We start from the raw sequence: 13,768 nt of genomic DNA, 5'->3' as shown, positions 1-13,768 counted from the left end.
GTGCCCACCCCCTACCCCACCTTTCCCCTGGTATCCACTAAACTGTTCTTAGTCCATAATTTTAAATTCCTCATATGAGTGGAGTCATACACAGATTATCCTTCTCTCGCTGGCTTATTTCACTTAACATAATTCTCTCAAGGTCCATCCATGTTATTGCAAATGGAATGATTTTGTTCTGTTTTGCAGCTGAGTAGTATTCCATTGTATATATGTACCACATCTTCTTTATCCATTCGTCTGCTGCTGGACACTTAGGTTGCTTCCACGTCTTGGCTATTGTAAACAGTGCTGCAATAAACATTGGGGTGCACAGGACTTTTGGGATTGCTGACTTCAAGCTCTTTGGATAAATACCCTGTAGTGGGATGGCTGGATCGTATGGTAGTTCTATTTTTAATTTTTTGAGGAATCTCCATACTGTTTTCCATAGTGGCTGCACCAGTTTGCATTCCCATCAGCAGTGTATGAGGGTTCCTTTGTCTCCGCAACCTCTCCAACATTTGTTGCTATTAGTTTTAGATATTTCTGTCATTCTAACGGTGTGAGGTGATATCTTAGTGTAGTTTAGATTTGCATTTCCCTGATGATCAGCGATGATGAGCATCTTTTCATGTGCCTATTGGCCATCAGTATATCTTCTTTGGAGAAATGTCTGTTCATGTCTCCAGCCCATTTTTTGATGGGGTTGTTTGATGTTTTGTTGTTGAGTTGCGAGAGTTCTTTATATATTATGGATATTAAGCCTTTGTCAGATATATGACTTGCAAATATTTTTTCCCAGTTAGTGGGTTGTTTTTTTGTTTCAATCCTGTTTTCATTTGCCTTGAAGAAGCTCTTTAATCTGATGAAGTCCCATTTGTTTATTCTTTCTATTGTTTCCCTTCTATGAGAAGGCATGGTGTCCGAAAAGATCCTTTTAATACTGATGTCAAAGAGTGTACTGCCTATGTTTTCTTCCAGAAGCCTTATGGTTTCAGGTCTCACCTTTAGGTCTTTGATCCATTTTGAGTTTATTTTGGTGAATGGTGAAAAAGAATGGTCAATTTTCATTCTTTTACATGTGGTTGTCCAGTTTTCCCAGCACCATTAGTTGAAGAGACTTTCTTTTCTCCATTGTATGCCCTCAGCTCCTTTGTCGAAGATTAGCTGTCCATAGATGTGTGGTTTTATTTCTGGGCTTTCAATTCTGTTCCATTGATCTGTGCACCTGTTTTTGTACCAGTACCATGCTGTTTTGATTACTGTAGCTTTGTAGTATGTTTTGAAGTCAGGGATTGTGATGCCTCCCGTTTTGTTCTTTTTTCTCAAGATTGCTTTAGAAATTCGGGGGCTTTTGTTGCCCCATATGAATTTCAGGATTCTTTGTTCTATTTCAGTAAAGAATGTCATTGGGATTCTGATTGGGATGGCGTTGAATCTGTAGATTGCTTTAGGTAGAACGGACATTTTAACTATGTTTATTCTTCCAATCCATGTACATGGAATGTCTTTCCATCTCCTTATGTCGTCATCCAATTCTCTCAGAAAGGCCTTGTAATTTTCATTATATAGGTCCTTCACTTCCTTAGTTAAATTTACCCCAAGGTATTTTATTCTTTTTGTTGCGGTTGTGAATGGTATTGTATTCTTGAGTTCTTTTTCTGTTGGTTCATTACTGGAGTATAGAAATGCTACTGATTTATGCAAATTGATTTTATACCCTGCAACTTTGCTGTAGTTGTTGATTACTTCTAACAGTTTTCCAATGGATTCTTTGGGGTTTTCTATATATAAGATCATGTCGTCTGCAAACAGCGAGAGTTTCATTTCTTCCCTCCCTATTTGGATTCCTTTTATTCCTTTTTCTTGCCTGATTGCTCTGGCCAGGACCTCCAGTACTATGTTGAATAAGAGTGGTGATAGAGGGCATCCTTGTCTCGTTCCCGTTTTCAGGGGGATGGCATTCAGTTTTTGCCCATTGAGTATGATGTTGGCTATGGGTTTGTCGTATATGGCCTTTATTATGTTGAGGTAGTTTCCTTCTATGCCCATTTTGTTCAGAGTTTTTATCATAAATGGCTGTTGGATCTTGTCAAATGCCTTCTCTGCATCTATTGAGATGACCACATGGTTTTTCATTCCTCAGGTTGTTGATGTGGTGTATCACGTTGATTGATTTGCGGATGTTGAACCATCCCTGTGTCCCTGGTATGAATCCCACCTGATCATGATGTATGATTCTTTTGATGAATTGCTGAATTCTGGTTGCCAAAATTTTGTTTAGAATTTTTGCATCTATGTTCATCAGTGATATTGGCCTGTAGCTCTCTTTTTTCGCGGTGTCCTTGTCAGGTTTTGGTATCAGCGTGATGTGGGCCTCATAGAATGTGTTAGGAAGTGTTCCATCTTCCCTAATTTTTTGGAATAGCTTGAAAAGGATAGGTATTAAATCCTCTCTGAAAGTTTGGTAGAATTCCCCAGGAAAGCCATCTGGTCCTGGGGTTTTATTCTTTGGCGTGTTTTTGATTGCTGTTTCAATCTCTTTCCTTGTGATTGGTCTATTCAAATTGTCTGCCTCTTCTTGAGTGAGCTTTGGGAGATTGTAGGACTCCCAAGAATTTATCCATTTCCTCTAGGTTATCCATTCTGTTGGCATATAGTTTTTTGTAGTATTCCCTTATAATCTGTTGTATTTCTGCAGAGTCTGTTGTTATTTCTCCTCGCTCATTTCTGATTTTGTTTATTTGAGCTTTCTCCCTTTTTTTCTTCGTAAGTCTGGCTAGTGGTTTGCCAATTTTATTTATCTTCTCAAAAAACCAGCTCTTTGTCTCATTGATCCTTTCTACTGCCTTTTTCATTTCAATAATATTTATTTCTGCTCTGATTTTTATTATTTCTCTCCTTCTGCTGACTTTGGGCTTCATTTGTTCTTTTTTCTCTAGTTCAGTTGGGTGTGCTTTAAGTTTGCTTATTTGGGATTTTTCTTGTTTGTTAAGATGTGCCCATATTGCGATGAATTTTCCTCTCAATACAGCTTTTGATGTATCCCATATGAGTTGGTATGGCATGCTATCATTTTCATTTGTTTCCAGGTATTTTTTTATTTCTTCTTTAATTTCTTCAATGATCCATTGCTTGTTCAGTAGTGTGTTGTTTAGTCTCCACATCTTTGTGCCTTTCTCAGCTTTTTTCTCGTAATTAATTTATAGCCTTATAGCACTATGATCGGAGAAGATGCTTGTTATTATTTCAATTTTTTTAAATTTGTAGAGGCTTGCCTTGTTTCCCAACATATGGTCTATCCTAGAGAATGTTCCATGTGCACTTGAGAAGAATGTGTATTCATCTCTTTCAGGGTGAAGTGATCTATATATGTCTATTAAGTCCAATTGTTTTAGTTTTTCATTTAGCTCCTCTATCCTTGTTGATTTTCTGTCTGGATGATCTGTCCATTGATGTGAGTGGGGTGTTGAGGTCCCCTACTATTATTGTGTTGTTTTTAACATCTTCTTTTAGGTCTGTTAATAGTTGCTTTATGAATCTTGGTGCTCCTGTGTTGGGTGCATAGATATTTATAAGCGCTATTTCTTCTTGATGAAGTGTCCCTTTGATCATTATATATTGTCCCTCTGCATCTCTCTTTACCTGTCTTATTTTGAAATCCACTTGGTCTGATATGAGAATTGCAACACCTGCCTTTTTTTCCTTGCTATTTGCTTGAAGTATTGTCCTCCACCCCTTCACTCTGAGTCTGTGTTTGTCCCTGGGGCTGAGGTGTGTTTCCTGGAGGCAACAAATTGTTGGATCGTGTTCTTTAATCCATTTTGCCACTCTGTGTCTTTTTCTTGGAGAGTTCAATCCGTTCACATTGAGAGTGATTATTGATGCATGTGGACTTAGTGCTGTCAATCTGTCGCTCATTATCTTGTTTTCCTGCGTTTCTTTTCCTGTTTGCTTTAGACTGCCCATTTAATACTGCAATTTCTTATGCTGGGTTTCTTAGATTTTTCCTTATTTACGATTTGTGACTCTGTTCTGTACTTTATTTTAGTGTCTACCTTGAAGTTTGTATTTAGAATCTCGTGTATAATATAGTCTATTCTCTGGTGGTCCCTTACTTACTTGACCAATACTGATTTAGACCCTTTGCTCTTCCCCTCCTAAATAATTATTTTTATTAAAACTTGTCTTATTAATTGGTAGTTAGTGTGCTAAGATCGTCCTTGTTTTGGTAGTTTCCCTACCTTTACCCTAATGCTATAATTGAATATTTGCTATCCTGTTCTGGTTCTATCCATCGGTCTCCCTAGTCTGTGGATTGTGTCCCCTTTCTCCCTTTTTTCTTTTTTCAGGTATGAGAGCCTTCTTGAGGATTTCTTGTAATGGAGGGCTTTTAGTTACAAATTCCCTTAACTTTTGTTTGTCTGGAAAAGATTTAATTTCTCCCTCATATCTGAAGGAAATTCTTGCTGGATAGAGTATTCTTGGCTGAAGATTTTTATCCTTTAAAGCTTTGAATATGTCACTCCATTCTCTCCTAGCTTGTAGGGTTTCTGTAGAGAAATCCACTGACAGTCTGATAGGGGCTCCTTTATAGGTTATTCTCTTTTTTTTTTTCTTACTTCCCTGAGTATTCTTTCCTTATCTTTCCTTTTTGCCAACTTTACTACTATGTGCCGTGGGGTAGCTCTTTTTACATTGACAAATCTAGGAGATCTAAAACCCTCCTCCACACACATTTCTCCGTCGATCCCTAGATTTGGGAAGTTCTCTTCAATAATTTCGTTAAGCACACTTTCTGCTCCATTTTCCTTTTCCATATTCTTGGGAATTCCTATGATCCTTATGTTCTTACTCCTCATTGAATCCATTATCTCTCAGAGATTTTCCTCATTTTTTTTAATTTTTAGTTCTCTTTCTTCCTCTGTCTGGTGCCATTCAGCCTGTCTATCTTCGATTATGCTGATTTGCTCCTCTATGTTGTCTACACGGGCATTCAGGGAATCCGTATTCTGTTTTATCTGGTCCATTGTGTTTTTCATCTCAAGTAATTCTGTTTGATTCTTCTTTATGATTTCTATCTCTTTTGTGAAGTAACTCCAGAACTCGGCTTGTTTCTCTATCTTTCTCTCTACCTCATTGAGTTTTTTGATTATAGCTGCTCTGAACTCATTATCACTTAGTTTACCTAATTCCAAGTCCTCAGGACTTAATTCTATGTTTTTATTGTTTTCCTTCTGGTCTGGGGCTTTTATAAATTGCTGGATGGTAGAGGAGCGGTTTTTTCTCATGGTGGTAGAATTCAGTTGCAGTTACAGCCTGTCGCCACTAGATGGGGGGTCGAGAGCGGTGTGTTAGCTCTCCGCCTTCGGGGCAAGATGGCTGCGCCCACTGGCTTTGCTGGGGGGGGAGGGGCTGTTACTCACACGCGCCGGTCTGGGTTCAGATCAGTTCCGTTCTCTGGTCTCCCAAGGCCCTTGATTTATAGGGTCCCCGCAGATGGAAGCTTTCCCCCCTGTCCGCAGGTCTCCACTGAATCAGCGGCAGGAGTCTTGGATGATCCCCCGGTCGCGCGGCCCTTCCCCCACTCCTTCCCGACCCACGCCGCAGCGATCGCAGACTCTAGGGGAGGGAGTGATGTTCTCTCCTACCGTTCCAGCGCCTCCGAAGGTGTAAAGCTAGGTTTATGATCTCCGCCTTCTTGGTATTGTAGGTCTCTAACGAGCTGGCATTATGTTTATTCTCTGAAATTCAGTTCTTCCAATCTTTTGTTGTATTTTGGAGGGGAGAGAATCCTGGGTCAGCTCACCCCACCATTTTGCTCCGCCTCTGTTGTCCAAAATGTACACACTTTTTGATCCAAAATTCACTTCTAAGAATCTACTAAAAATTCTCATATGTTCAAAAAGCTAATGAGTTCAAAGATGTTCACTAAAATATAGCAATACCCTAACTGTCCAGTAAAAGGAATGGTTAAATGAATTATCATACTTACATACTCTACTGACATAGGAAAAGACTCACTATACAATGTTAAGTACCAAAAAAAAAAGCAAGTTACAGAGTAATATGTACAAATGTGGCACCATTTTTTTAACAAACACAGTTATGCAGCAGGAATAAAACATTTTTTGTTTGTTTTTTAACCAGTTACATTGAGGTTTCTGCCTGTGTTTAGGAAAATTCATTAGACAAAATGAGGTATATAAAAAGACAGTGAATCAAAGACATACCAAATCTCTCCTGAATTTGGATACAGTGGCAAGTTGAGAGGCAAAAGGGAAGAAAATGAAGGATAACAGAAGAAACACACATGCAGAGAGAGAGAGAGAGAATATGACAAAAGACAAGAAATGAGAGCATGTGGAGATGGAAGAGGGTTATTAAACACTCAATTTTAAATAGTTCACCTTGTTACAACCTTCCGCTGTCCCACAACTTCACCTACCCAAACACTCATTAGAGTCTACTATACACACACATGACTCCTCTGTGTGAGCGATGTGGGGTAAATTGTAGGAAAAAGGAGAGACATCTGGAGAGACAGGAAGCCGAGAAGAGAGAACATCCATGGGAGATAAGAGTACAGCAGAGGAGGAACTCAGAAACAGGTGACCATAACATTTTTGCAGAAACTTCCACAGCATACTTGATAAGGAATGTGGACAATTTTATCTCAATCTCAACAGACAGGGGCCAGCCCAGTGGCGCAGCGGTTAAGTGCGCATGTTCCGCTTCTCGGTGGCCCAGGGTTTGCCGGTTTGAATCCCGGGTGCGGACATGGCACCACTTGGCACGCCATGCTGTGGTAGCCGTCCCACATATAAAGTAGAGGAAGATGGGCATGGCTGTTAGATCAGGGCCAGTCTTCCTCAGCAAAAAGAGGAGAACTGGCAGTAGTTAGCTCAGGGCTAATCTTCCTCAAAAAGAAAGATAAAGCAACCTCTGTTAACAAATGCATTATATGTGTGTGTGAGTTTATACATATTTGAGTGTATATAAATGTATTTATGTGTTATATTTACATATATACATATTTATACAAGGATATGTTTTTAAAGCAGAACATTCATTACCCATTTGATTTGTTCAAATAAATTTTCCCTTTCCTATTTCACATTGTAAATATTTAAGTTTCTCAGCCTTACTCTTTTCTCCAAGGACTTAGTAACTAATGGAATTTCTGGTTTACCTTTGAGAACACAGGCCCTCCTAATTAGCAATTGCTAGTGAAAGGAATCCCAAAAAAGATAAGAAGAGATGCTCAGGCTGTTTCTCCTACAGCTGCAGCAGGCAGAACATTCTGAGTCAGAGGGCCTGTCCTGATAACATACAAAACTGAAAGCATTCACAAGACCACCACAAGTCTAGTATAGAGGCAGTGTGTTAAGTTACAACTGTAATCATCCTGTTCTATTTTCTACAATAAAACCATCCTTATAAATGTTTATTTGTAACAAAGGAGTCTCTCAAGTCATCTGGATTCAAAGCATCTCAGGATGTCCTATGACTCTAACTGGGACTTAAAAAATCTGTTTTTTTAATTAGTTGTCTTGCTTAATAAGTGATTTCCCTGGTAAGAATATTTTAACTCTCGTTTCTATTTTTGAAGACACAAATGACACCAGCTCAACAGAAAGTTGATATGAGATAAGCCATATTGTAGAAAAGAAACCATACTGTAACGTTAAATGATCTGATTAACTAACCTAGCTGGATATGCACCCTCCAGGAGATATACATGCTTTGTAGATTTTATGGCCCCTCTCAGCTGCAATAAGTCAAGAACTTTGTTCCTTTCAGGTCCTTAGGAATGTGATGATCCCCAGGCAGAGAGTCTATGCTGACAGCCATTATCAATGACAACTGAAAGATCTGGGTACTGGGTGTTGCTCTGCTCTCAGACACATATCCAGTAAAACAAAAGATTATCAGGAATATACATACTCCTAGATGAAAGGAGGAGAAAAGAAAGCCTATGTCTATAAAAAGATTTGCAATGAATGTTCATAGCCACTTTATTTGTTAATAGCCAAAACCTGAAAACAACCCAAACAGTCATCATCAGATGTCCAGATAAACAAAGCGCGGATTATACACACAATGGAATACTCCAAATAAAAAGGAATGAACTTCTGATACATGGGACAAGAATTAATTGCAAAATAATTATGCCGAGCAAAAGAAGTCATACCAAAAAAGGGTATATAATGTATGGTTATATTTACATAAAAATCTAAAAAATGTAAACTAACTGGGGCTGGCCCCATGGCCGAGTGGTTAAGTTCGCGCACTCCGCTGCAGGCGGCCCAGTGTTTCGTTGGTTCAAATCCTGGGTACAGACATGGCACTGCTCATCAAACCACGCTGAGGCAGCGTCCCACATGCCACAACTAGAAGGACCCACAACGAAGAATATACAACTATGTACCGGGGCCTTTGGGGAGAAAAAGGAAAAAAACAAAATCTTTAAAAAACAAAAAGAATGTTTATTTAAAAAAAAAAGTAAACTAACTGATAATGACAGAAAGCAGATCATTGGTTGCCTAAGGATGGGGGAAGGGTGGGAAACAAATTACAAAGCTTGAGGAAATTTGGTGAGTAATGGATATGCGTTTATTATGTTCGTTGTGGTGACAGTTTCACAGGTACATACATATATCAAAACTTAGCAAACTGTACACTTCAAACGTGTGTGGTTTATTGCATAAAAGTTAAAAAATAAAAAGGGGGAAAGAATTATACAGTCCCAAAAAATACAAGACAATGATACAGAAACATGAGTTTTCATAAATTGTGTTGGATTTTAAATTACTTTTTTTATTTCAGGCAAAAAGAAATATTTAGAAAAAGATGCTCTTCTGCAGGCAAAATTTCAATTTCAAAAAGTAAAATTTGGATATCTATTCCTAACTCTCAAAAAGGTTCTGGAAAACGTAAGTATACAGAGAGAGACTAAAAAGGCAAACACAGCATAATGTTAACATTTAAGGGTATTTGAGGGACCTCTGTATTATTCTTGAAACTTTTCTACAAGTTTAAAGTTATTTCAACATAAAAGTTTACAACTTAGTATCTTGTCATATAATTACTAGAGTAAATGATGATTTTTATAAAAATATTTATTTTCTATTTTGTGAACTTTATTTTCATATCTATGGCCCATTTTTTAATTGAGATTTTCACCTTTACCTTACTCATTTCTAAGAATCAGAAGCCTTTATCTCATTCATAGTTTTCCAGAAAGCCATCCACCTTTTCACTTTAGTTTATGGTGATATTTTCCCCTATGGTTGTAAGATACCCATTTTAAGGTTAAACAAATATACACCTACATTTGCTTCTGATTTGGAAAAATAAAAACAGGAAAAGGTGATAGAAATGTATGGCACAGTAGGATTGGAGAAATTAATTTATCTATTTCATTATCTGCTACTCAATTTAAAGGAGAAAAATAATTTCGGTAAATTATACTTTTTAAAATACCTTTTAATCTTTTTAATGTGACTATGTACTTCATTTTTGTGGCAGCCATGTAGTTACCAAAAAATAAAAGATTAAAGGTGCATTGCAGTCAGAGAAAGACGAACTCTATATGACTCCACTCATAGGTGGAATTTAGTATATTGATAAGGAGATCTGATCGGTGGTTACCAGGGAAAAGGGGGGGTGGAGGGAGGGCACAGAGGGGGAAGTGGTGTACCCACAATATGACTAACAAAAATGTACAACTGAAATCTCACAAGGTTGTAATCTATCATAACATTAATAAAAAAAAAAAAACGGTGCATTGCATATCCATGCAAAAAAGAAAAAAAATTCCAATATTTTCACTAAAATATTTTATAAGTATTAAACTTTGTCTATTGGGCAATATCTAAATGTCATGTGAACATAAAATTTTACCTGGAATGTGCCACAATCTAACAGTATCCATGCCTTTTATGAGCTGCTTCTTGTGGGACACAGGGAATATTTAAGAAGTTAGATAAGCCCACAGAAGCCACTATATATAAATATCCTGGATGGAAGTTTTCCATTGTGGAAGCAGTATACCTCTCTGATTAAGACCAGAGGCTTTGGCTCTAAACTAGATGGGTTCAAATCACAGCTTTGCTGAGAAATAGTTATGTGATCTAACGCAAACTATTTAACACCTCTATGCCTCAGTTTCCTCATCTGTTACCTATAATGACAATATTTACCTCGTGGTATTTGGGGAAAGATTAAACAAGTTAATACATGTAAAGCACTTGGAATTGGGACTTGTCCATTCAAAGCACTAAACTGTTAGCTATGTTTCAGAACTGTTTTGCATATTTGAGTCTCATCTAAAAACCACATCTGCAGCATTTTAGTGAAAGGTAAAGAATTTGAGATTAAAATCTCAGAATCATGGTTTCACTGTGCTTTTTTTTTTTTTTTTTTTGGTGAGGAAGACTGGACCTGAGCTAACATCCATTGCCAATCTTCCTCTTAGCTTAGCTTGAAGAAGATTATCCCTGAGCTAACATCTGTGCCAATCTTCCCCTATTTTGGACATAGGACGGCGTCACAGCATGGTTTCACAAGTGGTGTGTGTAGGTCCATATCTGTGACCCAAATCTACAAATCCACAAACCCCGGGCCACTGAAGTGGAGCATGTGAACTTAAACATTACACCACCGGGACAACCCCTCAGTGCTATTTTTAACTAAATGTATGGCTTGCATGCACCCAACAAAAGAGTAGATAAATATACAACACAAAACTATTGGAAATGCAGGGTTAATTTCATTAAAAACACATAAACAGAAGCTTTTCACATACCTCTGTCACTATCAAACAGCCCAAGTATGCCAAAAATAAAAGCAGAAAGAAAAATGCAAATAACAAACTTTAAAAAATTGTAAACACTTTCATCACTAAATAAAGAACGTGATGGGGCCAGCCCAGTGGCCAAGTGGTTAAGTTCATGTGCTCCGCTGCGGCAGCCCAGGGTTTCACCAGTTCAGATCCTGGGTGTGGACATGGCACCACTCATCAGCCCATACTGAGGCAGTGTCCCACATGCCACAACTAGAAGTACTCACAACTAAAAATACACAATTATGTACTGGGGGGATTTGGAGAGAAAAAGGAAAAATAAAATCTCTTAAAAAAAAAGAACATGACTTTTTTATATTCATAGATCTTGTACAAAAATTTGCCATGTACTTACCACACACAAATCATAAACTTATTCAAAATATCACAGGCAATGTTCTTGTATAGCAATCCAACAAAATCAGAAATAAAAATAAAACTGACCAAAAATGTTAAAACACTATAGAACTCATTGATAAACCATGGGTAGAAAGAAATACAAACGAATTATAAATTATACCAATGCTACAGATACAAAAAATATCAGCCCAAAACTATAGGATACAATGAAAGTTATACTAAGAACAAATATTGTAGCCTTCTCTCTCTTTATTATTAAAGAAGGAACTCACTAATCTTAACAAAGGAATGTAGTACTCGTAGTACAAATCTTACAAAATCAGAAAAAATAAGCTAAAGAAGGTAAAAGAAATTTATCAAGCGAAAAGCTCAAATTAATGAAATAACAAAGTATGAGACATTAAAACAATCTAATGGCTAATACTTTTTAAAGCTCAACAAAATAGAGAAACCTCTTTTGAGTCTGTTCACAGAAAAAAAATGTATGTGTGTGTGTGTGTGTGTGTGTGTGTCTGTAAGTGTATGATTAGAAAGGAGAAAGGACACATTCAGAAGAAACCAAAGTCAGTATTTAAGAATATATGCAGGTATATGGCAACCAATGTGTTAACTCAGAAGAAAGAAATAATTCCCTAGAAAAGATAAAAGCTATTAAAAACTGAATGAAATAGAAGTAGAAAGCTTGAATAATTTCATAATTTCCACAAAAGAGTCTGAAAGAAGGATTTAAAAGTTACCACTTTTAAAGAGCCCAGGACCAGGTAGTTTCACCAGAGTTCCATCTAATTTTTAAGAAGCAAGGAATTCCAATGTTATTTAAATTATTCCAGTCCACAGAAAAATATTAAAATCTCTCCTATTTATTTGGTGAAGTTAAAATTATCTTAGTACCCAACCTGATCATAAAAGTACAAAAAATATATAAATTATAATTCAATGCTATTAAAAAAGCATAAGCTTCAGCAATATATCAAAAGAATAATGGGCTGGTTCCGTGGCCTAATGGTTAAGTTCAGCACGCCCCACTTCTGTGGCCCAGGTTCGGTTCCCAGGTATGGACCTACGCCAATTGTCAGGAGCCATGCTGTGGTGGCAACCCACACACAAAATTGAGAAGGACTGGCACAGATGTTAGTTCAGGGTGAATCTTCTTCAAGCAAAAAGAGGAAGACTGGGAACAGATGCTTAGCTCAGGGCAAATCTTCCTCACCAAAAAAAAAAGAATACTATAGTATGATCAAGTAGAGTTCATTCCAGGAACACAAGAACTGTGCAATATTAGGAAATGTATCATCATTATTAATTATATCAACAAACTGAAAAATAAACCATATGCTTATAATAATGAATGACAAAAAAGTATTTCATAAAAATTCAGTCATTCCTAATATGAACAAGGTAATTTAGCTACCAAATAAAAGCATTTAAACATAATACTTCTTAACAAAAACACTAATACATATAGAAATAACTAATCCTTAGACTTCTCTGATTAAATGTCTGAGAGATTCTTAATATAGCTAAATGTCTAATCTATGGTGAAGTTTGGCAGAAGGAACTGAGAAAGAAGGACAAATTTGAAATTTTCTACATATATATCAAACACACATACAAGCATATACATATCTATGTACATACACTCACACATACAAATACTATCAAATTCATATATAAAAAGTAACTGCATTCCCTCACAAAAAATATATATAATAAACATAATTATACATTTGTATTTATTCTATGTTAAAATATTAGTTTACCTGAGTGGGCAATCGGAACAAGGAGTTCTTATAAAAAATGTCCTTAGCCTGGCTCCATGTACCGTCGATGATGATGATTGTGGTAGGATAAATAGGAGAATCTAATATAAATTCTTCCAAATTAGCAGCTTCAGCCCCTGGATACAATATTAATGTACCAGACTTCCGACAAACAGTTGAAAGTTCAGGATCTCTAAAAGTTTAAAGAAAAACTTTATTAGATTGTGGGGAAAAAAACTTTTATTATTCTTATTGGACTTCAATCAAAACTACATATCAAAGCATTTGGCACTGGAGATGTAATAATGAATGAGATCTCTGTCTGCAAGCAACAAAACGACCTTAAGGGGGAAGGAGACAAGTTAGTGTCAGTTAAAAACAATAAATGGCATCTTCCTTAAATTGAAAAATGGCATCTACAAAAAATGTACAGCCAATATCATATTTAAAAATGTCCTTTAAGATTGGGATCAAGGTAAAGACGTTGGCTTTCACCACTCCTAATACACATTGTACTGAAGGTCCCAGTTATTGCAATAAGGCAACAAAGAAATAAAAGACATAAAGATCAGAAAGGAAGAAATATAAGCAACCCTACTTGCAGATGATAATGCTATTTACATAGAAAGTTCTGGGGAATCTACAAAACAATTTCCACAACTAACAAATGAATTCAGAAGGCCACTGGATACAAAGTTGATATACAAAATCCAACTGTTTTCTTATATACCAGAAGCAAAAAATTGAAAATAAGTATTTTAAATTCTATTTACAAAAGATAGCAAAAGCAATATATCACTTAATCATTCCCCCATGATTA

General features: G+C 36.7%; 1 protein-coding gene across 2 annotated transcripts in view; it reads right to left on the bottom strand.

Moving 5' to 3' along the window:
- Positions 1 to 13,768, bottom strand: part of DTWD2 (DTW domain containing 2) — a 231,093-nt gene that overhangs the window by 179,690 nt on the left and 37,635 nt on the right. For both annotated transcript variants that reach the window (XR_011425136.1, XM_023617829.2), the window contains exon 4: positions 12,949 to 13,141. Coding sequence is in view for 1 of the 2 variants with exons in the window: in XM_023617829.2 (XP_023473597.1) it covers positions 12,949 to 13,141 (193 nt within the window). In the remaining variant the exon portion in view is untranslated. The remainder of the gene's footprint in view (positions 1 to 12,948; positions 13,142 to 13,768) is intronic.

This window comes from Equus caballus, chromosome 14 (assembly GCF_041296265.1).
Source record: "Equus caballus isolate H_3958 breed thoroughbred chromosome 14, TB-T2T, whole genome shotgun sequence".
Classification (NCBI taxonomy): domain Eukaryota; kingdom Metazoa; phylum Chordata; class Mammalia; order Perissodactyla; family Equidae; genus Equus; species Equus caballus.
Note: the sequence above shows the minus strand (reverse complement) of the source record. Positions and strands in the feature narration are given on the sequence as shown.